Source organism: Mobula hypostoma, chromosome 8 (genome assembly GCF_963921235.1).
Source record: "Mobula hypostoma chromosome 8, sMobHyp1.1, whole genome shotgun sequence".
NCBI lineage: Eukaryota > Metazoa > Chordata > Chondrichthyes > Myliobatiformes > Myliobatidae > Mobula > Mobula hypostoma.
In genome coordinates this window covers 29,421,790-29,447,006 of record NC_086104.1, presented here as the reverse complement: position 1 = coordinate 29,447,006, position 25,217 = coordinate 29,421,790, and the positions used below count along the sequence as shown (strand labels likewise).

The following is a 25,217-nucleotide window of genomic DNA, read 5'->3' as shown; positions in this document are numbered from 1 at the left end:
CGAATCAAAAGGAAGAGAGGAACCTAAAATAGAACCAAGTGTATAACCCTGAACAGATTGTAATTCCAATGCTACCCATTTAGGAATAGATAGTATGTCCCGGTCAAGTAACCAAAATTTCATATGTCGAATATTAATAGCCCAATAATAAAATCTAAAGTTAGGTAATGCTAAACCTCCATCTCTCTTAGCTTTCTGTAAATGTATTTTACCCAGTCTCGGATTCTTATTCTGCCAAATAAATGAAGAAATTTTAGAGTCAACTTTATCAAAAAAAGATTTAGGAACGAAAATTGGTAATGCCTGAAACACATATAAAAATTTTGGCAAAAAAAACATCTTAACTGCATTAATACGACCAATCAAAGTTAAATATAAGGGAAACCATTTAGATGAAAGTTGAGTAATATGGTCTATTAATGGTAAAAAGTTAGTCTTAAATAAATCTTTATGTTTACAAGTAATTTTAATCCCAAGATATGAAAAGTAATTATTAATCAATTTAAATGGAAATTTATAATATAAGGGAAGATGTTTATTAATCGGAAAAAGTTCACTCTTACTAAGATTTAATTTATAACCTGAGAAAAGACCAAATTGTGCTAATAACTCTAAAACAGCAGGAATGGATCTCTCAGGATTAGAAATATATAAAAGTAAATCATCAGCATAGAGTGATAATTTATGGGACTTTAATCCCCGAGTTATCCCAGTAATATTTGAAGATTCTCGAATAGCAATTGCAAGAGGTTCTAATGCAATATCAAATAATAGGGGACTAAGAGGACAGCCTTGTCGAGTACCACGAAAGAGAGGAAAAAAAGGTGAGTTTAAGGAGTTAGTACGAACCGAGGCTACAGGGGAGTGATATAACAGTTTAATCCAGGATATAAATTTCAAGCTAAAATTAAACATTTCAAGCACCTTAAATAAATAAGGCCATTCTACTCTATCAAAAGCTTTCTCGGCATCTAAAGAAATAACACACTCAGGAACATTTTGTGAGGGAGTATAAACGATATTTAACAATGTACGAATATTATAAAAAGAGTAACGACCTTTAATAAAACCCGTTTGGTCTTCCGAAATAATAGAAGGAAGTACTTTTTCTAGTCTATTTGCTAATAACTTGGAAAAAACTTTAGAATCAACATTTAATAAAGATATTGGTCTATAAGATGCACATTGAGCAGGGTCTTTATCCTTCTTTAGTATTAAAGAAATTGATGCTCTATTAAAAGATTCCGGAAGTTTACCAAGTTTCAAAGAAGCCTCAAAAACCTTATAGAGCCAAGGAATCAATAAAGAAGCAAAACATTTATAAAATTCAACGGTAAACCCATCAGGGCCAGGAGCTTTCCCCAGATTCATAGAAAAAATAACATTCTTAATCTCATCCATTGTAATGGAAGTATCTAATAAAGAAGACATATCCTGTGAAATCTGAGGGAAGTCTAACTTATCTAAAAAATCATTCATATATTTAGAATCTCGAGGAGACTCTGATTGATATAAAGAATACATTTTTTTAGATATTTACAAGTTAGAAATTTCCTAAGTACTATACTTTCTTCCTTTCCAATGCTTCCTCCTATATATATTTTAGATTCGATAATTAACCTTAATCCATGTCAGAAAGGTGCATCGGCTATGATTTATAATATTATTATGAAACTTAGGAAAGCTCCATTTGATAAGATTAGGGTAGATTGGGAACAGGAATTGGGGCTTACCATTTCTGTGGATGATTGGGGGCAGATTTTACAATTAGTTAATACTTCCTCTATTTGTGCTAAACATTCCCTAATTCAATTTAAAGTGGTTCATAGAGCACATATGTCCAAAGATAAGTTAGCGCGTTTTTACTCGCATATTAATCCTTTCTGTGATAGATGTTCGGGGCAGATAGCCTCTTTAACTCATATGTTTTGGTCTTGCCCTACTTTGGAAACTTTTTGGAGAGATATTTTCAATATTATTTCTAAGGTATTAAATATAGATATCTCTCCTCACCCTATTACTGCTATCTTTGGACTACCTAAAATTTCTAGTAATCTTTCCCCTTCAGCCCGTAGAATGATTGCATTTCTTACTTTAATGGCGAAAAGATGTATTTTACAACATTGGAAAGAGCTTAATGCTCCAACTACCTTTTTTTGGTTTTCTCAGACGATTTTATGTTTGAATCTGGAGAAAATTAGAAGTAACCTTTATGATTCTTCATTTAAATTTGAACAGATTTGGGGACCTTTTATTCGATATTTTCATTTAATGTAATATTTACCCTTCTTGTTTTTTTTTCACTGTTTTAATGGAGGTCGGGATTGAGGACGTGATTTTAAGTTTAACTCTGTTTGGTTTCAAGTTAGCCCATTGCTTTGCTTTGCTTTTAGGTAGTTGCACGGTGGGTTTTTTTTTGGGGGGTTTTTTTTTTCTTTTTTCTTTTTTTTTCCATTGATATATATAAAATCTAGTATACTATTATGTTATCTTGGTTTCTTATGCTTAAATTACATTGTTTGTAGTATTTTCTTTTTGGTATTGTTATCTTTTGGAATTTTATTGTACTTTAACATTGTATTAATGTTTATATGGCTTACCTTTTTTGTATACTTACTCAATAAAAAGATTTAAAAAGAAAGAAAGAAATGTGGTCTTTTCTCCACTTTTCTACATCTCCTTTTTATTATTTTTAGAATCTATGTGCAAACCCTAAATTTATAATTATAAGAGCATCACGTACAGATATCTGCCAGGGGAAGCTTGGTAAGTTACATTTACAAATGATTATTTGGGATGCATATTTGATACAGTAATATACAATGTAAAGTTCAGAACTGAGCCATTTGGACAACTTTGTGTGTCATTGCTTGCACCCTAGCCCACCCTTCATCAACCCTCAATGACCTAAGTATCTTTTTTATTTTTATCTTGCTCTGCATTAATTATATTTAGAGTACGTAATTACCATGTGGTAGCCTGTCATGTAATTGGGCAAAATGTACGTAATTCGCAATCACTGATATTGAGTTGGGGTTTCGCTTTAAGAGGCTGGTCTGGCGCAATGACGTTGTTACATAAAGATTTTTGATGTGCTTTTGAGTTCAGTTTTTTGGTGTTCAATAAATGAGTTGCTATGGCTTTTCTGAAACATAAAACGCCTCTGCCATTTTATTTGTGAAGACCTACAATAGTACATAAATGGTGCTGATCAAAGCCATTCTGTGAATGTGATGAAGGTAATCGATCCCTCCTTGTTCAGCTTGCAGGTGTTGAAATGATTGAATGCATCAATTACCTTTGTGTCAAGGTGATGGGTGGGACTGGTCTTGCCCGTTCCTTCAACGCACATCAAAGTTGCTGGTGAATGCAGCAGGCCAGGCAGCATCTCTAGGAAGAGGTACAGTCGACGTTTCGGGCCGAGACCCTTCGTCAGGACTAACTGAAGGAAGAGCTTGTAAGAGATTTGAAAGTGAGAGGGGGAGGGGAGATCCAAAATGATAGGAGAAGACAGGAGGGGGAGGGATGGAGCCAAGAGCTGGACAGGTGATAGGCAAAAGGGATATGAGAGGATCATGGGACAGGATGCCCAGGGAGAAGGAAAAGGGGGAGGGGGGGAACCCAGAGAATGGGCAAGGGGTATAGTCAGAGGGACAGAGGGAGAAAAAGGAGAGAGAGAAAGAATGTGTGAATATAAATAAATAACGGATGGAGTACGAGGGGGAGGTGGGGCATTAGCGGAAGTTTGAGAAGTCAATGTTCATGACATCAGGTTGGAGACTACCCAGACGGATATAAGGTGTTGTTCCTCCAACCTGAGCTACTGATGATGGTGTGTTAGACTGAGTCGTCGCAGGCTGGGTGGTGCAGTGGCCCCAACCGTCCGGGCCGCCGACCCGATACATTGCCGCGAAGAACGCAGCGGTAGGCGGGAGGCACCCAGTACATCTTTAAGAAAAAAGCCGAAATAAACATGCTAATTAATCGCCTCTGATCTGGGCCGACAATTAGATGCTAGGCAGCACCTAATTAATTAGCATGTTTATTTCAGCTTTTTTCTTAAAGATGTGCTGTGTGCCTCCCAGCTACCGCTGCGTTCTTCGCGAATCGGTACAGAATCTGTCTAGGGCCCAGGTGGGACACGGGGGTGTCATCTCATCGTCGATCGGGGCAGACAGCTCATCTTCTGCTATGACTGCCCGCCTCGATGTCGAAGGTCGAGGTTTGTCGTCTGCTGTGGCTGTGGCTGATGTGGAAGGCTTGCGTGACTGCTGAGCCTCGCGCATTTTTCTATCATACAGTTGTTTGTAAGCACTTAAACTATCCTGCAAATATCCCCTAAACCTACGTACCCTTTCAAAATTAAAGTCGTACTTTATCATTGCAGCGAAAATCTCACGCAGTTGCTTCACTTTCTGCATTCGGTTGCATTCGGTTTCGATTGTTATCCTTTCCTCTTCCAATTGTATCTGCTCTTCATCTATCAGATCTTGGACATGGGATGCCAAAACCTCTTCAACATCATCTTCGTCAACTTCCACAAGCCAAACTCACTTTGTCCTTGCTTCGTTCACCACGATCGAAACGCTTAATTATGTCTAGTTTTACGCTAAGTGTAACACCCTTACTCTTTCAGGCTTTTCCGACATCTTAGAACTCATCTTGCTAACGGCTGCTCAATGCAACCTGTTAAAGCAATGCCGTTCCGAATCCGGGAGAAAGCGGCTGCTCGGGGCGCACGCTGCCTTTTATCGCACGCTGATTTTTTATCGCGCACTGCCTTTCTTTGTAATAGTGAAAACACCTTCTGAAAGCGAAAACAGGGTACGAATGTAGGTCTTTCGTAACAGTGAGGTTTCGTAAAGCAAACGTTCGAAAAGCAGGCGACACCTGTACACTCTTTAGTTGCCTCCATTTTTTTTATTATTCTCCAGAAACCGTGTAATTACCCAAAGTTCTTCTGCCCATCTTCAAACTTTCATCCTGTTCAGCCATTTGCTCTGGACTCACTGATATACAGGAGGCCACACCAGAGCACCAGATACAGTAGATAACCCCAACAGACTCACAGGGTGAAGTGCCACCTCAACTGGAAGGACTACTCGGGGCCCTGAATGGTAGTGAAGGAGGATGTGTAGGGCAGGGGTAGCACTGGTTCGGCTTGCAAAATTAAGTGTCAGGAGGGAGATCAGTGGGGTGGGAAGAATAGATAAGGGACTTGTGTAGGGAGCGATTCTTGCGGAAAGCAGAAAGTGGGGGGTGGGGGGGAGATGTGCTTGGTGGGATCCCATTGGAGATGGCAGAAATTACAGAGAATTGCGTGCTGGACGCAGAGGCTGGTGAGGACAAGAAGAACCTTTTCCCTGGTAGGGTAGCAGGAGGATGGGGTGAGAGCAGACATGTGTGAAATGGAAGAAATGCAGTTGATGGTGGATGAAGGGAAGCTCCTTTCTTTGAAGAAGGAGGACATCTCCTTCATTCTGGAATGAAAAGCTTTATCCTGAGAGTAGATATGGCAGACACAGAAGAATTGAGAGAAGGGGATGGTGTTTTTACAAGTAACAGGGTGGGAAGAGGTATATCCAGGTAGCTGTGAGAGTCTGTGGGTTTATAATAGACATTAGTAGATAAACTGTCTCCAGAGGTTGAGAAAGGAGAGGGAGGGCTTCTCCAGCCCTGTATCTCTTTCACCAATCAACTTCCCAGCTTTTTAATTCACCCTATTCCCTCCCCCAACTGTTTTCACCTATCACCTTGTATTTCTCCCTCCCCTCTCCCCACCTTTCAACTCTGACTCCTCATCTTTTTTTCTCCAGTCCTGCTGAACACCCTTGGCTCAAAAAGTCAACGGTACTCTTTTCGATGGATGCTTCCCGGCCTGCTGAGTTCCTCCAGCACTTTCTGTGTGTTACATCAAAGTAGTACCACTATAACTCACTGGTCACTTTCTTTTGGCCCACCCCATTACATTAAAATGGTACTTTACCAATCCAGTGTTATTTCTGCAAATATCATTTTAAAATGTCCAATGTTAATCAGAACACCACTGTAAATCTGTAGTGAATGTGGCATTAATTTTGCCATTTTGTTCTCTAACTGAAGGTCTCCAACTTCTGTAATTGCAAAACTCCACATTCATTACAAAAACACAATCCATTCGAGTGGCAGGTTTGGTTGTTGATTCCTTAATTATAACTATTCAATTTTTGTATACCTAAAATTACTCCATTCATTGTGTTTTTCTTCTAAATTAACACAGGAGTTGCATGTTTACAGAATCCAGATTTTCTAGTGAGTAACAAAAGTGCTGGGGTGATCCAGAAGAGGAAAGCCACAGAGGTTGGGTCTTTAGCCCTGATTCTGGCTCTGTGGCTCAGAAGGGAAGAGGGAAGAAGAGTGATTTATGTTGGCTAGGGGAACAGAAAGGAGGTTCTGTGTTGAGAATGAGATTCCCGGGTGGTATGTTGCCTTGCTGCTGCCAGGGTCCGGGACATCTCAGATGGAATCCAGAGCATTCTTAACTGCGAGAGTGAGCAGCCAGAGATTGTGGTCCACATTGGTACCAATGACATGGGTAGGAAAGGTGAAGAGATCCTGCAAAGTGAATTCAGTGAGTTAGGTGCTAAGTTAAAGGACAGGACATCCAGGGTTGTGATCTCAAGATTCACGTCACGTGCTAGAGAAACCAGAAATAGGAAGATCATACAATTTAACAGGTAACGAAGGAGATGGTGCAGGGAGGGCTTCAGAGTTTTGGATCATGGGGCTCTCTTCCAGGGAAGGTGGGACCTGTACAGAAGGAACTGTTTGCACCTGAACTGGGAGGGGGGAGGGGTGCTATCACCCAAGCAGGAAAATTTGCTAGTGCTGCCAGGTGTGTGTGGGGGGGTTACTAAGACTAGAATTGCAGGGGGTTGTGGAGAAAAATGCTGTTAAACCTACATACAAAATCAGGAATCAAAAGGTTGAGCATGGTAGACTAATGTTCTGAGCTGCGTATATTTCAATGAAGGGGTTATTGTAGGAAAGTTGGATGAGCTTAAGGCATGGATCAGCATGTGAAATTATGGCATTGTAGCTATTAGTGAGACTTGATTGCTGGAGGGGCAGGACTGGCAGCTTACTGTTCCGGGGCTCTGTTGCTTTACACGTCATATAGTGGGAGTGATTAAAGAGGGAACATTACTAGTGAGGGAAAATGTCATAGCACTGCTTGGTCAGGACTGGAGAGCTCATCCAGTGAGGTTTTATAGTTAGCAATGAGAAATAAGAAATGTATGATCACGTTAATGGGATTATATTATGAACCACCCAACAGTCTGCAGGATTTAGAGGAGCAACTGTGCAGAGAGATTGCAGACTATTGTAAGAAATATAAGATTGTGATCGTAGGTGATTTTAAATTTCCACATATTGACTCGGACTCCCAGGGCCGTAGGGAAAAGAATTTGTCAAATGTGTTCAATAAAGTTTCCTTAAGCAGTACAGTACCTAGAAGTACAAAGGGGCACAGCCTTTGTACTTCTGATTCATCACCACCTTTGTACCCAGGGATCGGAGGTGAAAAGTCAGCAACTTTAAATTCTTTGGTGTTATTATTTCAGAGGACCTATCGTGGGCCCAGCACGTAAGTGGAATTACGAAGATAGCACAGCAGTGCCTCTATTTAGGAGTTTGCGAAAATTTGGCATTACATCAAAAACTTTGACAAACCTCTATAGATGTGTACTGGAGAGTATATTGACTGGCTGCATCAGAGCGTAATATGGAAACACCAATGCCCTTGAACAGAAAATCCTACAAAAAGTAGTGAACACATTCCAGTCCATCAATGAGCACAACTACACAAAACAATGTCACAGGAAAGCAGCATCCATCATCAGGGACCCCAATTCCCAGGACATGCTCTCTTCTGCCATCAGGAAGAAGGTACAGGAGCCTCTGGACTCACAGCAGCAGGTTCAGGAACAGTTATTACCCCTCAACCACCAGGCGCTTGAAAGGGGATAACTTCACTCGTCCCACTGCTGAACTGTTCCCACAAACTATTGACTCACTTTCAAGCACTCTTCATTTCACGTCCTTGATATTTATTGTCTTTTTGTTTATTATTACTATTTATTTATTTTTGTATTTGCAATATGTTGTCATTTGGATGAATGCCCAAGTTGGTGCAGCTTTTCATTGATTCTGTTATGGTTATTATTCTATAATGGATTTATTGAGTATGCCCACAAGAAAATGAATCTCAGGGTTAAATATGGTGACATATATGTACTCTGATAATAAATTTACTTTGAACTTGGAATCTTTTAGAAGTCCCAGTTAGAGAGTGTGAAACTAGATTCTTTGTTAGGGAATGAGACAGGGCAGGTGGGAAGGTAACGAGTATTTGTGTCGGGGAATACTCTGCATCTGGTAATCATAATTCCATTAGTTTCAAGGTAATTGTGGAAAACGATAGATCTGGTCCTTGGGTTGAGATTCTAAATTAGAGAAAGGCCAACTTTGATGGTATCAGAAAGGACCTGGCAAGTGTGGATTGGGACAGTTATTTTTCTGGCAATGGGGTACTTGGTAAGTGGGAGGACTTTAAAAGTGAAACCTTGAGAATATAGAGTTAATAAAAAGGAGGAGTTGCATAGCAGGTATAGGGAGGTAGGAACAAATGAGATTCTTGAGTATAAGAAATGCAAGAGAGGGGCTAAAAGATGGAATGTGGTTGCTCTAGCAGAAAAGGTGAAGGAGAATCTCAAGGGCTTCTGCAGATATTTTAAGCATAAAATGATAGAAAAGGACAAAATTGATCCTCTGGAAGATCAGAGTGGTAATCTATGCATGGAGCTGAAAGATATGGGAGAAATCTTTAATGGATTTTTTTGCATCTGTATTTACTTGGGAGGTGGACATAGTCTATAGAAGTGAGGCAAAGCAGCACTATACAGATTATAGAGGAGGAGGTGTTTGCTGTCTTGATACAAATTAAGATTAATAAATCCCCACAACCTGACAAGGTCTTACCTCGGACCCTATGGGTAGCAAGTGCAGAAATTGCAGAGGCCCTAGAAGAAATATTTAAAACATCCTGAGCCATGGTTGAAGTACCAGAGGACTGTTGATCTGTTATTTAAGAAAAGCTTCTAAGAATAAGCCAGGAAAATACAGGCCGATGAACCTGACATCCATAGTGGGAATGTTATCGGAAAGTATTTTAAGGGACTGGATATATAAGTATTTGGATAGACAGAGGGTGGTTAGGGATTGTCAACATGGCTTTATGTATGGTAGGTCTTGTCTAACCAATCTTACAGAAATTTTTGAGAAAGTTACCAGGAAAGTTGATGAAGGTAACACAGTATATGTTGTTTACATGGACTTTAGCAAAGCCTTTGACAAGGTCCTTGTTTTGTGGAAGCAGGTTCATAGATTTGGCAAGTGAGACAGAAGACAAATAAGCACATTAACCATTTATTTACAGACATTTTCTAACAAACTGTACTTCCAACCAAACATCTAAGTCACCCTAACTTATAGAAACTACAACACTAAACATTCAGTAACACTTGAAATTCAACTGGTACTTCATTAAGTTTCCCCAAGTTACAAAACTACAAAACTAAACGTTCAACAAATACTTGGCTAAGTGTGCAGGTGGGATGGACCCTCCTACATCTGCAGTATGCATTCCCAATGGTTCTTCAGCACTGGTTGCAACCTGAGTGTGAAGATGAGCCGCTCGAGACAAAGAAATGCCAGCCAGTCTCTCGCCCATGCTATTCTTATACCCCTGAGGTGCCGGGAACCAGACACCAGTGCCATGGTACACAAGGCAAACAATGGAAAAGAGCCGCTACATCCTTTGAACAGGCCAGTCGACAAGTGGCATGGTAGAAGTGGCTTTCGACTGACATCCAGGGCACTGAGGTGGTGTATGTTCGGCATATGCCAGATAGCAGCAGCCGTACCTCTCCGTGGGGCGCCACTGGGAGCTGCATATCCTGTAAGTACCGTTCAGTGTCTAAGCAGTGCCCACCTTCAAGGCATAGACACAGTTGTCCCAGGATACTGCTCCTGCTCACATTCACTGTATCCCACCTGCACCAACATTTCTTTCCCTTCCCTGTCAGCTGGGGAACCATTTTCAGAGTTTAGGTCTTTGAACGAAACAAATCATACCTGGGGAAATACTAGCCCTTTTGGTACTTTCTCCACCAGGAATCACTAATGCTTAAGTTCCTTAGGAGGTTACTATACTATGGGGCGAGGTTGGCTGAAATCGATTACTCCCTCCTAGCTTTCCCCAAAACAGAAGTCAAAACCCAAGAAGTTGGACAATTTCTCCCAATAATCTTTTTCCTTGTCATCAAAAGGGATAGATATTAATGGCATCCTTTCTGCAGTGTGATTAGGAATTATCATACAAATCCAGCAATCTGACATACTGTTCCAGTTGTATATTCAAACACCATCTGCAGGAAGGTACTATAGGACCTCCCACCACAATTCAGTGTCATCATCACCACAGTAAGCATCCACTATTTGCCATTCTTTTTGTAGGGAGACACAAACTCACTTGCTCCTGATTAGTCACTGGGCACTTGGGCATAAATAACAAAAATAACAACTTTTAGGATTTTAGGATTGGACCCCGACCACCAGCAGCTGCAGGCCAAGACTTTCCTCGCTGCCACAGGCGTTCCAGGCTCCCCTTCCCCCACCACCACTCTCCAACCCTGTGTCACTCAGGATTCACCATCACCTTTTGAGTTCTTGGAGCCTCTATCTTCTTCAACCCCACCTTAACTGAACACCCCATCCTTTCTCTACCCTCTGCCACCAACAGCTCTTCCCCTCTCTGCTCCCAACTCAAATCCTTGTCCTGTCTTCATCATTCTTTCCAGCCTTTCCCTCTCTGATGCAGAATATTCTGTCCTCAGCCTTACCTTTGTCCCCCTCCAGCCACAGCTCAGTGAATTTCGCACCCACCACAACGTCAATTTCTTCTTTCGTTGGCTCCGTCTCCGAGCCCAATTCTTTGGCACACTGATGACCCCGTCTCCTGTTTCCAACCCTCCTCTTCTTGGACACACCACTCTGGTTTTCTGCCTGCTCTGGATCTTTTCATCTTGAATTGCTGACAAGACATCAACTGCCTCAACTTAAGCACACCTCTCTCCTTGAACCTTACTCCCTCTCCGCAGCAATCCCAACCTTACCATCAGACTCACAGACACTGTCAGATACCTCCTCATACCTACCTGTTGAAGAGGACCCCACTCCAGATCATCAGAAAACTGCTTTCAACACCATCACTATCTGCATCAACTTAGGAGAACTTGCATGCACTCCCACCAAACTCACAGTTCCCTTACCCCGCATTGCTTGCCTCTACCTCCAGTCAGATCTGACTGACTGTAGGTCTATTGTTTCTGCCGGCTTCTGCCTGACTGAACTTATGTCCTCATATCTCAATTCCATTCTACTCAGTTCAGTCTCTTCCCACCTACATCCGCAATACTTCACATGGTCTCTATCTCCTCAGTAACTTTCAACTCCCTGGCCCAGACCGCCTCATTTTCACCATGGATGTTCAGTCCCTATGTACTTCTATTCCCCCATCAAGAAGGCCTTAAAGCTGTCTGTTCCTTTCTCAACTAAAGAACCTACCAGTTTCCCTCCACCACGACCACTCTCCTCTGTCTGGCAGAACTGGTCCTCGCCCTCAACAATTTTCCCTTTGGCTACCCCCCCCCAACTTTCTCCAGACTTGAGGGGTATCCATGGACACCAACATGGGCTCCAGCTATGCCTGCCTATTCGTTGGCATCGCTGGCAACTGTCCATGCTCCAAGCCTTCCCTGGTAATGCTCCCTAGCTCTTCTTCTGCTACATTGATGTCTGCATCGGTGCTGAATCACACACCCATGCTAAGCCTGTCAATTTCATCAACTTTGCCTCTAACTTCCACCCTGCCCTTAAGTTCACCTGGTCCATTTCTGACAACACCCTTCCCTTTCTCGATCTCTCAGTCTCCATCTATGTCCACATCTGTTCACGGGATGTGGCTTTCCTTTCCAGGACATCAAAGATATCCTCCTCCTTCAAAGAAAGGGGTTTCCCTTCCTCCACCATAGATGCTATTCTCACCCGCATTGCCTTCATTTCCCAAACATCCATACTCACCCCATCTTTCCACTGTCTTAACAGGGATAGAGTTTGTCTTGTCCTTACCTACCACCCCATGAGCCTCTGCATGCAAAACATCTTCTCAGCAGCTTCCACCGTAAGACATAGTAGAAGAATTAGGCCATTCAGCCCATCAAGTCTGCTCCGCCATTCCATCATGGCCGATCTCGGATCCCACTCAATTCCATACACCTGCCTTCTCGCCATATCCTTTGATGATCTGACCGATAAGGAAACAATCAACCTGCCTTAAATATACGCATGGGACTTGGCCTCCACTAGAATCTGTGGCAGAGCATTCCACAGATTTACTACTCTCTGGCTAAATAAATCCCTCCTTACTTCTGTTCTAAAGGGATGCTCCTCAATTTTGAGCCTGTGCCGTCTAGTTCTGGATACCCCCACCATAGGAAACATCCTCTCCACATCCACCCTACCTAGTCCATTCAACACTCGGTAGGTTTCAATGAGATCCCCCCGTATTCTTCTCAATTCCAGTGAGTACAGGCCCAAAGCTGCCAATTGTTCCTCATGTATTAACCCTTTCATTCCCAGATTATCCTCGTGAATTTCCTCTTGACCCTCTCCAAGGACAACACATCCTTTCTGAGATATGGGGGCCAAAACTGTTGACAATACTCCAAGTGCAGCCTGACTAGTGTCTTATAAAAGCTCTGCATTATCTCCTTGCTTTTATATTCTATTCTCCTTGAAATAAATTGCATTTGCCTTCTTTACCACAGACTCAACCTGTAAATTAACCTTCTGGGAGTCTTGCACGTGGACTCCTAAGTCCCACTGCACTTCTGATGTTTGAACCTTCTCCCCATTTAGATAATAGGCCACGCTATTGTTCCTTTTACCAAAATACATTATCATACATTTCCCAACACTGTATTCCATCTGCCACTTTTTTGTCCATTCTTCCAATCTGTCTAAGTCCTGCTGCAATCGCATTGCTTCCTCAGTACTACCTACCCCTCCACCGATCACCATATCATCCACAAACTCTGCCACAAAGCCATCTATTCCATCATTGACAAACAATATGAAAAGCAGCAGTCCCAATACTGACCCCTAAGGAACACCACTAGTCACTGGCAGCCAACCAGCAAAGGCCCATTTTATTCCTACTTGCTGCCTCCAGCCTGTCAGCCATTCCACTATCCATACCAGTATCTTTCCTGTAATGCCATAGGATTTTATCTTGTTAGCAGCCTCATGTGTGGCAGCTAATCAGACGCCTTCTGAAACTCCAAGTAAATGACATCCACTGCCTCTCCTTTGTCCACCCTGCTTGTTATTTCCTCGAACAACAGATTTGTCAGGCAAGATTTCCCTTTACAGAAACCATGCTGACTTTGACTTATTTTATCATTAGTCTCCAAGTACCTCAAAACATTATCTTTAGTAATAGACTCCAACACTTTCCCAACCACTGAGGTTAGGCTAACTGGCCTATAGTTTCCTTTCTTTGGCCTTTCTCCCTTAAAGATTTGAGTGACATTTGCAATCTTCTAGTCCTCCGGGACCATGCCAGAATCAATTTATTCTTGAAAGATCATGACCAATGCATCTGTTATCTCTTCAGCAACCTCCCTCACGACTCTGGGATGTAGTCCATCTGGCCCAGGTGACTTATCCACCTTAAGACCTTTGAGTTTGCCGAGCACTTTTTCCTTTGAAATAGCAATGGCACTCACTCCTGCTCTCTGACACTCCCAGACCTCTGGCACACTGCTAATGTCTTCCACAGTGAAGACAGATGCAAAGTACCCATTAAGTTCATCTGCCACTTCTTTGCCCCCCATTACTACCTCACCAGTATCATTTTCCAGTGGTTCAATATCAACTGTCACCTCCCTTTTACTCTTTATATAACTGAACAACTTTTGGTATCCTGCTTTATATTATTGCCTCATCTGCCCTCACATATCATCTTTTCCCTTCTTATAGATTGTGAGTTGCCTTTTGTTGGATTTTTAAAGCTCCCAAGTCATCCAACTTCCCACTCACTTTTGCTACCTTATAGTATATGCCCTTTTCCTTGGCTTTTATGCAGTTCTTAGCTTCCTTTGTCAGCCACAGATGCCTATCCCTGCCATTTAAGAACAACTTCTTCTGTGGGACATATTTATCCTGTGCCCTGTGAACTATTTCCAAAAACCTCAGCCATCTCTGTTCTGCCATCATCCCCACCAGTATCATCCTCCAATCCATCCATCTCCAAAGGGATCCTACTACCAAACATATCCTTACTTCCGCTTTCAGCAGGGATCACTCACTTCATGATTCCCTTGTCCATTCAGCGCTCCCAACTAATCTCCCTCCAGGCACATCCCTGTAAGCAGCCAAAGTGCTATACCTGCCATTCATCCCCTCATTCACCTCCATTTAGGGCCCCAAGCGGTTCTTCCAGGTGAGGCAATACTTCACCTGGAAATCTGCTGGGGTGGTCGATTGGTGTCTGGTGCTCCTTATGCGGCCTCCTACATTGGTGAGACCCATCGTAAATTGGGCGACCTCATCATTGAACATCTCAACTTCCCGGTGGCCAAACATTTTAATTTCAATTCCCATTCTGACATGTCAATCCATGGCGTCCTCTTGTGCCACAATGAGGCCACCCTCAGGGTGGAGGAGCAACAATTTGTACTACTTCTGGGTAGCTTCCAACCTGATGGCATGAATATCAATTTCTCCTTCTGGTAACAAAAATCTCGCCCCCTCTCCTCTTCTATTTCCCACTCTGGTCTCTTACCTCTTCTCTCCTGCCTATCAGATCCTCCTGGATCCTCTCCTCCTTCCCCTTCTCCTATTATCCACTCTCCTCTCCTATCAGAATCCTTCCTCTCCAACTGTTTATCTTTCCTACCCAGCTGGTTTCACCTGTCACCTTCTAGCTATCCTCGTTCCCCTCCCCCCACCTTTTTATTCTGGTGTCTTCCTCCTTTCTTTTCAGTCCTGAAGAAGGCTCTCGGCCTGAAACGTTGACGGTTTATTTGTTTCCATAGAGTCTGCCCGACTTGCTGAGCTCTTCCAGTATTTTGTGTGTGTTAGTTTGGATTTCCAGCATCAGCTTGTGTTTGTGATCTGCTGCTCTCCTGCGAAGTTTCTTTGAGGGAGACCTACTCAGAAGAAATTTAAATCTTCTCTTTGACAGGAGTTCAGTGAGACCCTCTCTCACTGCTCCCCCTCTGTGATCAGTGCCGCCCTCCATCTCTTCGCTCATGTACTCACCTATATTTACTACCACAGCCTCATCTCCTTCCTAGGAATTCTTCTTCCACATGTCTTCCAGATCCGTTTTCAGGTCTATCGGTTTGGACCCACCAAGAATCCCGGGTACTCATGTCTGATTGACTGCATCTCCCTCCGAGTTCAATGCGCCTCCCTCTTTGCTATGCAGAAATACCTGGTGACATTATTTCAGTCTCCATGACAGTTCCAGACCTCTCACTTCTCCATCTGTCATGGACCTCACGGACACTTCAGCTTCCACCAGACCCATGCCTTCAAATGCTGGTTCTTCACCTTCCTCATTTCCAGTAAAGATCTAAAAATCTACTTTGTCCAGACCATGGATCTCGCTATCTCCAACTTTGGCCTTGGACACCACAAGACCGTAGTTCCTGCTGTCTCCCACTTGGACCTTGATTCAATTGGATGCCCCCAGAGCACAGATCCTTCCAACTCCGATGGCCCTGGACCCCTCTGGACTGGTGATATAATTGGTGCCAACCTGGATTCTATTGACCCTGAGCAGATCGAAACCCCAGATTCCACCATCATTAATGGAGGTTCCTGTACCCCGGATGCCTTTAGACTGCAAACTGCATGGCCTCTAGCATTGGTTCCAGCCTGGACCTCAACCACCAGCACCTCCAAGTCGAGATTTTCCTCTCTGCTGTGGGCCCCCCGTGCCCCCTCCCCCCACCACCACTCTCTCAGGCTCCACCGTCATTTCTTGGGTCTTCCTTCCACCCCACTTTCCCTGAACACTACAACCCTCCTCTCTCCTCTGATGCCATCAACTCTCTGATCCATATATCATCCTTCCATAGTCCAGTATTGATTTTGTTGACTTATATAAATTGCCCTCAAGGATTCTCTGTCAGCTCCCCATTCATTCCCTTCCTGTTAATCACCTCATAACATTTAGCACTTTCTTAATTTTGACTATTATTTCCTTAATATGTGTCGATCATGTGGGTCTTTTATCAAACCACATTCCTAAAAATTTAACAGTAAACCAGAAAGTGCTATTCTTATATGCCTGAGGTGCCAGGAATTGGACACCAGTGCCATGGCTCACAAAGCAACCAATGAGAAAGAGTTGCTGTGTCCTTTGAACAGGCTAATTAATGATTGGCATGGTGGTAGCAGCTTTCAAATAACAAGTAAACCAACCCCTTGCATTACAGTCCTGCATGGGAGTTTAGTCAAGAAGGTTCAGTCCCTTTCCATTCAAGATGTAGTAGTAAATTGGATTAGACATTGGCTTTGTGGGAGAATGGTAGTAGATGGTTGCCTCTCTGACTGGAGGCCTGTGACTAGTGGTGTGCTGCAGGGATGGGTGGTGAGTCTAGTCATTTGTCATATATAAAAATGATCTGGATGATAATATGGTAAACTGGATCAGCAAATTTGCGGTTGATGCCAAGATTGTTGGTGTAGTGGATAGTAAGAAAGACTGGCAAAACTTGTAGTGGGATCTGGACCAGCTAGAAAAATGGCCTGAAAAATGGCAGATGGGATTTAGTGCAGACAAGTGTGATGTGTTGCACTTGGGGAGAACTAGCCAGGGTATGTCTTAGATGGTAAGACACTAAGGAGTCTGTAGAAGAGAGGTATCTGTGAATACAGCTCCATAATTCCTTAAAAATGGTGTCCCAGGTAGATAGGGTCATAAAGAAAGCTTTTGGCACATTGGCCTTCATAAATCAATGTATTGAGTTGGGATGTTATGTTGAAGTTGCAGACATTGATAAGGCCTAACTTGGAGCATTGTGTGCAGTTCTGGTCACTTACATACAGGAAAGATATAAATAAGATTGAAGGAGTGCAGAGAAATGTTATAAGGGAGTTGCTGGGAGTTGATCTGAGTTATAGGGAAAGGTTGAATACATTAGGACTTTATTATGTAGAACATAGAAGATTGAGGGGAGATTTAATCGAGATGTACAAAATTATGAGGGGTATATATAGGGTAAATGCAAGCAGGCTTTTTCCACTGAGGTTGGGCGAGACTACAACTAGAGGTCAAAGGTGAAATGTTTAAGGGGAACTTGAAGGGGAGCTTTTTCACTCAAAGGGTGGTGAGAGGGTGGAACTAGCTGCCTGTGTAAATTCTGGATCTGTATACAATTTCAACATTTAAGAGAAATATAGATAGGTTCATGGATGAGAGGGGTATGGAGAGCTATGATCTGGATGCAGGTCGATGGGATTAGGCAGATTATCGGTTCGGCGTGATCTAGAGGGCTGTAGGGTCTACTTCTAAGCTGTGGTGTCTATGACTTTATGACTCTAAGTACGTTAATACAAGTTTGAAGCATCATCATTTAATTAGTCTATGTTTCTACTCATACCTCTAATACAAAATGAAGTCTCACTACCAGCTTAAATCATTTTTTAAAGGTAGGTTAAATGAATATTAACTTTACAGAATCACAGGAAAGATTGAAATATTTTGTATCAATGGAGAATCTATTATACTGTTTCGTTCTGGAATAATATCTGGTAAGGAATATGAGGGCAGTTCAGTCAACTTTCTTTGAGCAGTAGTTAAATCTGAGGAGTTGGCTTATATTGGATGATGCCACATATGCTGAACATTACACTGTTTTAATTTATAACAGCAGCTCTATGTTTTCATTCTAAATTTCACCAAACCTCATTTCCATCACTAGTGATACAGACTTTTGTCTGGAATTCTATCCCTAAATGTCACATACACCCATATATCCTCAAAGTACAGTAATTCTGTTGAGCTAGACTTTCATCTCTTTAATTTCTCCATTTTTCCTATCCATTTTCATCTGCATATAATACCCTGTTTTAAGACCATGCTTTATTTTATTAATACAGTTCAGCTGTTGGGAATTTTACTTATTTTTCTTGCAGATTATCTCAAAATGCAAATCTATAAAAGAGTTCTTTTCATTGCATTTTACACTTGATAATATACAGTTTCACTTTGGTATTTTATTTTGCTGCTTAAAATTAAAAAATCATTTGATTAAGTTAGGCTTGTTGAATTAACCTATGGTATTTGCCTTGTTAACATTTTGGCCAAAAAGACGTCAGAGAAAAGAGATAGACATTTTCTAGAGAGCACAGGGTCAAAGAAATTTCTAAAAACAAAGCCAAAGGAAAAGAACAGACAGCAAACAGGGAGGAAGAAGATGATGAAACGCTCACAGAACCCAATTTAGAAGGACAGATACAGATGTCCGAAAATCCTCATGCAGACTATGGGTTTCACGGAGAATATGCAGATAACTTGCAGTTAGCCAGCAAGCACACAACATCGGAGGAAGTTCAACGCATTTTTCCTTAGATTTTGTATGGATCTTCTTCTTGTGCTTGGACTGGTTCTTCAGGACAGGTCCATTTTGCTACTGTGAGTAAAAGAACTGAGTAGCCTCCATAGTATCCAAGATGTCGTCAAGGAGCTGTGCCTCAGAATAGTAGCTTCCATCATCAAGGACCCACATCACCCACCTAGAACATGCCTTCTTCACATTGTTACTGTCAGGAAGGAGGTACGGTAGCCTGAAGGCACACGCTCAGCGATACAGGAACAGCTTCTTCCTTTCTACCATCTGATTCCTAAATGGACATTGAACCTATAAACACTACCTCACTACATTTTTTAAAAAGTTCTGCTTATTTACTACTTAATTTACAGATTTAATATATATATATACTGTCTATACTTCCTGTGATTCAGTTTTTTTCTATATTTATCATGTATTGCATTGTACTGCTGCTGCAAAGTTAACAAATTTCATGATATATGATATATTAAACATAATTCTGAAGCAAACTGGATTAATTACACAACAATGAGATCCAACGAGTATATATATATGTGTGTGTGTGTGTGTAAAATATCTTTATTTGTTTGTTATAGTTTAAAATATCTTTCAATAAAATTTCAATCTGAGTTCCTACTGGTGTGAGCTTTATTACTGCTTCCTGCCCAACAGTAAATTTGCATGGGTTACCAGTATTCATACAGAAGATGGCAGCGCGATGCAGTGCACAGCGGCCACTCCAGTAATGATATCTGTAATCTGTCAAGTAGGGTGCCATGCACAATCCTGATTTGATGGAGACAGACGTGAGAGAACGGAGGAACATCTGGAGAAACTTCTGAAATACCTTTTTCGCTGCCACTGCTACTGTGTGATCCAGAATCTCTGGAGGAGAATGCCCCGAGTCCTTGGCTTTGCTTGTTGCTCGGCGGCTGGGGCAGGGTCGAAGTGCTCAGCAGAGATGGTGCTTGGAGCTCGGTGTCAGAGGGCTAGTCGGAGGCTCGAAGTTTTCGGACGGACCTAGAGTCGGCTGTGGTCGGGTGCTTCCAAAACATCGGCAGTTGTTGGCACCTGGAGGTTTATGGCAGGGAGAGTTTCCCCCTTTTGCCGCCTGCTATCGGGACTACAGTATCAGGAGTCAATCGGAACTTTGAGACTTTTTTTTACCATGCCCATGGTCTGCTCTTTATCAAATTATGGTATTGCTTTGCACTGCTGTAACTATATGTTATAATTATGTGGTCTTGTCAGTGTCAGTCTTTGGTTTTTCCTTTTTTTTGTGATATCACTCTGGAGGAACATTGTATCATTTCTTAATACATGCATTTCTAAATGACAATAAACGAGGACTGAGTGTCCTCATAATCTAATTGTCTTATTTTCCCTCAGAAGAAGCATTCAAACTTTAATGCTTTGTTTTTGCCCAAATCATATCCATCATAGACTTTGTTTATTTACTGGTAATGGTATTTACATCATAATTCCCAAGCATTATGGAATTATGTTCCTGTTAATTGTATTCACAGTAATAGCTAATGCATTATGAGCCTCTGGTGAGAGAGTTACATGTCCAACATTGACACTTTGTAAATCCAGAAAAGAATGGCACTTAGTGGTGCAGTCTATGTCTCTCTATCTCTCTGTCTCTGGCATTAGTATGCACACACGCATTTATGTAATGACTTGAATTTAAATAAAAGGAAAGGAGATAATGGTAAGCCTGATGATAATGGTGACCATAAAGCTACTGCATTTTGTAAAAGCTTTGACTAATGCCCTGCAGAGTAGAATATCTGCCATACATACCTGGTGTGGCCCAAATGTAGCACCTGTTATACCAATATAGTTAATTCTTAACTGCTTCCTGTGTGGACATACAACAAATGCTGGCATTGCTAATGTCCACAACCTCCGTCAAAAATAAGAATAAAAGCTGTGCTTCTGGTGGCAGCTCAGAGTTCATTTAATAAAACCATGAGCTACAGAGCAGATAGAAATCCATCCCTTGTTCTTGTTTCAGAAACCTGGCCATCTAATTAGCCTGTGGTCTTTTGCCTGGAAAGCGTAAGAACTGTTGTTGACACTGAAAGCACAGAAAGAGAAATCAGAAATAGAATTGTGTCAAAAATCACACTTTGCAAGAACAGAATTATGGATTAGATTTCACAATTAATTGATGTTAATTAATAGCTTTTGCTATGTAAGTATCTGAAAGGAAGAATTGTCCAAATACTGATTGCTCTCTATGGATGATATAAGAAAGTTTAAGAATACAGTATAAGCAAAACTATGGACAAGGTGTGAACAGAACACATTTTCCACCGTGCTGTTTACCCACGTAATAATAAAATCTCCTGCACTAGGATGAGCATGATATAAACACAAATGTGTAAGTTGATCACATTCAACTTAAGTAGATAAGGATGGATCACTGTCTAAAGGCAGACTAAGATTGATCTATGTAAAACAGAGAAAGATTTTTTGATATTAAGGATTTTGGAGGAAATGTAATCAATGTAGGAGGGTGATACTCAGAAAATTATTTTATTGAATGGTGAAGCAGGTACAAGTGATGGATAAACCTACTTGTTCTATCACATATGTTCTTATGAATGTTATTTTTTCATGTTCTTATTAGGAGATTGTTCACAAGTCTTTAATTGCCTTTTTCTGCCTTGCAAGCACTTCCATCCATCCTCAATCCTCACCCTCACCTCACCCAGAGGTTCTCCCAACTCAGTCAATTGTGTATAAGCCAATCCTGAAACCCTATTCTTTTACACAGGGACGCCTCTGGAACTTTGCGATAAATAAAACTGATATCTGAAAAAGTGGAATTGATGTTGTCTATTGTTTACTATATAGGTGACTGCTGGCTTTTGGCTGCTATTGCATCACTGACCCTGAACAAAGAGCTTTTAAGCAGAGTGGTACCTGAAGGACAAGATTTTGGCTCTGATTATAAAGGAATTTTCCATTTCCGGGTAAATCAAATGACTTCTACTTTAAAATTTTATTGTAATGGAGCAGGTTGAATTGAAGAATCCTTCTTTACAATGAGCAAAGAGTTAGAATACCTACAGCACAATACAGGCCCTTCGGCCCACAAAGCTGTGCCAAACATGTCCTTACCTGAGAGATTACCTAGAGTTACCCATAGCCCTCTATTTTTCTGAGCTCCATGTATCTGTCCAGGAATCTCTTAAAAGACCCTATCGTATCGGCCTCCTCCACCATCGCCAGCAGCCCATTCCATGCAGTCACCACTCTCTGCATAAAAAAACTTACCCCTGACATTTCCTCTGTACCTACTTCCAAGCACCTTAAAACTGTGCCCTCTCGTTCTTGCCATTTCAGCCCTGGGAAAAAGCCTCTGACTATCCACATGATGAATGCCTCTCATTATCTTGTACACCTCTATCAGATCACCTCTCATCTTCTGTTGCTCCAGGGAAAAAAGGCTGAGTTCACTCAACCTATTCTCATAAGGCATGCTCCCCAATCCAGGCAACATAAGTTATGTGAAGCTTTGTCTAGTCAAAGTGCATGTCAGGATTTGGATACACATAAGGGGGTAAAAGTGCTAGGAGTCATAAAGAAATTGATGGGAGGGGAAGAGGAAAGGCATTGGAGACAGGAAAGGCTGAGAAAATATTTTGTGTTACGGTTGAGAAGGGAGGTTGACAATTGGGGCATACAACAATCTAAGGGATTTTTTTTTAATAAAGATGTTAGAACATGGATTCAGGCTAAAACAGTCAGTGTCACTTTCTTCTTCATGTGATATTAGAACATAGAACATTGAACAGTACAGCACAAGAACAGACCATTCAGCATGCAACGTTTTGCTGAACCAGCTAAAAGGGACATTAAAAACACCCAAATACTAATCTCTCCTACCTATACCTAGTCCATATCCATCCATCTTCCTTACATCTATATGCCTATCCAAACATCTCTTAATTGCCTCCAATGTATTTTCCTCTACCCCCATACTAGGCAGCACATTCCAGGCATCTGAGTTAAAAAAAAACTTGCTCCTCACCTCCCCTTTGCACCTACCCCCTCTCATCTTCAGCGCTCTCTAGTATTAGACATTTCAACCCTGGGAAACAGATGCACGCTATCCTCTTTATCTATACCTGTTGTAATCTTGTAAACCTCTGTCAGATCTCCCCTCAGCTTCCGGCACTCCAGAGAAAACAACCCAAGTTTATCCAGCCTCTCCTGATAAGACATGCCCTCTAAACCAGGCAGTATCATGATAAACCTCTTCTGCACCCTCTCCAAAGCCTCAACATCCTTCCTATAGTGGGGCAACCAGAACTGTATACAATACTCCAGATATGGCCCAACCAGAGTTTTACAAAGTTGCAAGCTAACCTCCTGACTGCTGAACTCAATGCCTCAACTAATAAAATCATGCATTCAGTGAGTCTTCTCACCTGAGTAGCCACCTTCAAGGAACTATGAACATGGATCCCAAGATCTCTCTGCTCAGCAACATCATTAAGGATCTTGTCCTTAACATTTTCATCCAGGTCATTTATATACTTCATAAACGATAGAGGTCCTGGCACAGATCTTTTTAAAAAAAACCCCATAAATTACAGACCTTCAGCTGAAGAAAGTCCCTTAAACCACTATCCTCTGTCTTCTATGTGCGTGCCAGTTCTGAATCCAAACAGCCAATGTGCTGCAGATCCCATGCATCTTAAATTTTGGATAAACCTCCCATGAGGGTCTTTGTCAGACACCTTACTAAAACCCACATAGACAACATTCACTACCCTACTTTCATCAATCTCTCGTCACCTTGTCAAAAAAATCAATCAAATTGGTATGGCTCTCCCCATCTCTGTTTTAAATAAATGCCCCTCCATCCTGAGGCTGTGCCCCCTTACATAGAAACATAGAAAACCTACAGCACAATACAAGCCCTTCAGCCTACAATGTTGTACCAAAGATGTACTTACTTTAGAAATTACCTAGGGTTATGCATAGTCTTCTATTTTTCCAAGCTTCATGTACCTATCCAGGAGTCTCTATCTGCCTCCACCGCCGTCGCCAGCAGCCCATTCTACACATTCACCACTCTCTGCGTTAAAAAAAACTTACCCCTGACATCTCCCCTGTACCTACTTCCAAACACCTTAAAACTGTGCCCTCTCATGTTAGCCATTTCAGCCCTGGGAAAAAAGCCTCTGACTATCCACATGATCAATGCCTCTCAACATCTTAAACACCTCTATCAGGTTACCTCTCACTCTCTGTTGCTCCGAGGAGAAAAAGCCATGTTCACTCAACCTATTCTCACAAGGCATGCTCCTCAATCCAGGCAACATCTTTTTAAATTTCCTCTTCACCCTTTCCATGGTTTCACATCCTTCCTGTAGTGAGGTGACCAGAACTGAGCACGGTACTCCAAGTGGGGTCTGACCAGGGTCCTATGTAGCTGTAACATTACCTCTCGAAAGTTGAACTCAATCCCCCTCATCTTTCTAAATTCCCAGTGAGTACAGACCCAGAGCTATCAAATGTTCCTTGTATTATAATCCTTTCATTCCTGGAATCATCCTTGTGAACCTTCTCTGAACCCTCTCCAATGCCAGCACATCTTTTCTTAGATGAGGAGCCCAGAACTGATCACAATGCTCAAGATGAGGCCTCACCAATGCCTTATAAAGCCTTAGCATCACGTTCCTCCTCTTGTATTCCAGACCTCTTGAAATGAACGTTAACCTTGCATTTGCCTTCCTCACCACCGACTCTACGTGCAAGTTAACCTTTAGGGTGTTCTGCACAAGTACTCCCAAATCCCTTTGCATCTTAATTTTTTGGATTTTCTCCCATTTAGAAAATAGTCTGCACATTTATTACTACAAAAGTGCATAGCCATGCATTTTCCAATATTGTATTTTATTTTCCATTTTCTTGTCCATTCTCCAAATCTGCCCAAGTCCTTCTGCAGCCTACCTGTTTCCTCAACACTACCTTCCCCTTTACCAATCTCCATATCATCTGCAAACGTGGCAACAAAGCTATCTATTCCACCATCTAAATCATTGATATTCCAGCATAAAAAGAAGTGGTTCCAACGCTGACCCCTGTAGAACACCTCTACTCACTGGCAGCCAACCAGAAAAGGATCCTTTTATTCCCACTTGCTGCCTCCTACCATCAACCAGGGCTCTAACCATGCCAGTAATTTTTCTGTAATACCATGGGTTCCTAACTTGGCAAGCAGCCTCATGTGTGGCACCTTGTCAAAGGGCTTCTGAAAGTCTAAATATAAAACATCCACTGCTTCCCCTTTATCTATCCTGCTTGTAATCTCCTCAGAGGATTCCAACAGGTTTGTCAGGCAAGAAATTAAATAAACCATGCTGACTTTGTCCTATCTTATCCTGTGTCTCCAAGTACTCCATCACCTCGTCCTTAACAATGGACTCCAACATCTTCCCAACCACTGAGGTCAGGCAAACTGGT

General features: G+C 41.9%; 1 protein-coding gene across 1 annotated transcript in view; it reads left to right on the top strand.

Annotated features, from left to right (window-relative positions):
- LOC134351141 (calpain-2 catalytic subunit-like) overlaps positions 1-25,217 on the top strand; it is a 100,605-nt gene that overhangs the window by 10,080 nt on the left and 65,308 nt on the right. Inside the window, 2 exon segments of the mRNA XM_063057255.1 lie at positions 2,697-2,766; positions 21,594-21,712. Of these exon segments, the coding sequence (XP_062913325.1) occupies positions 2,697-2,766; positions 21,594-21,712 (189 nt within the window).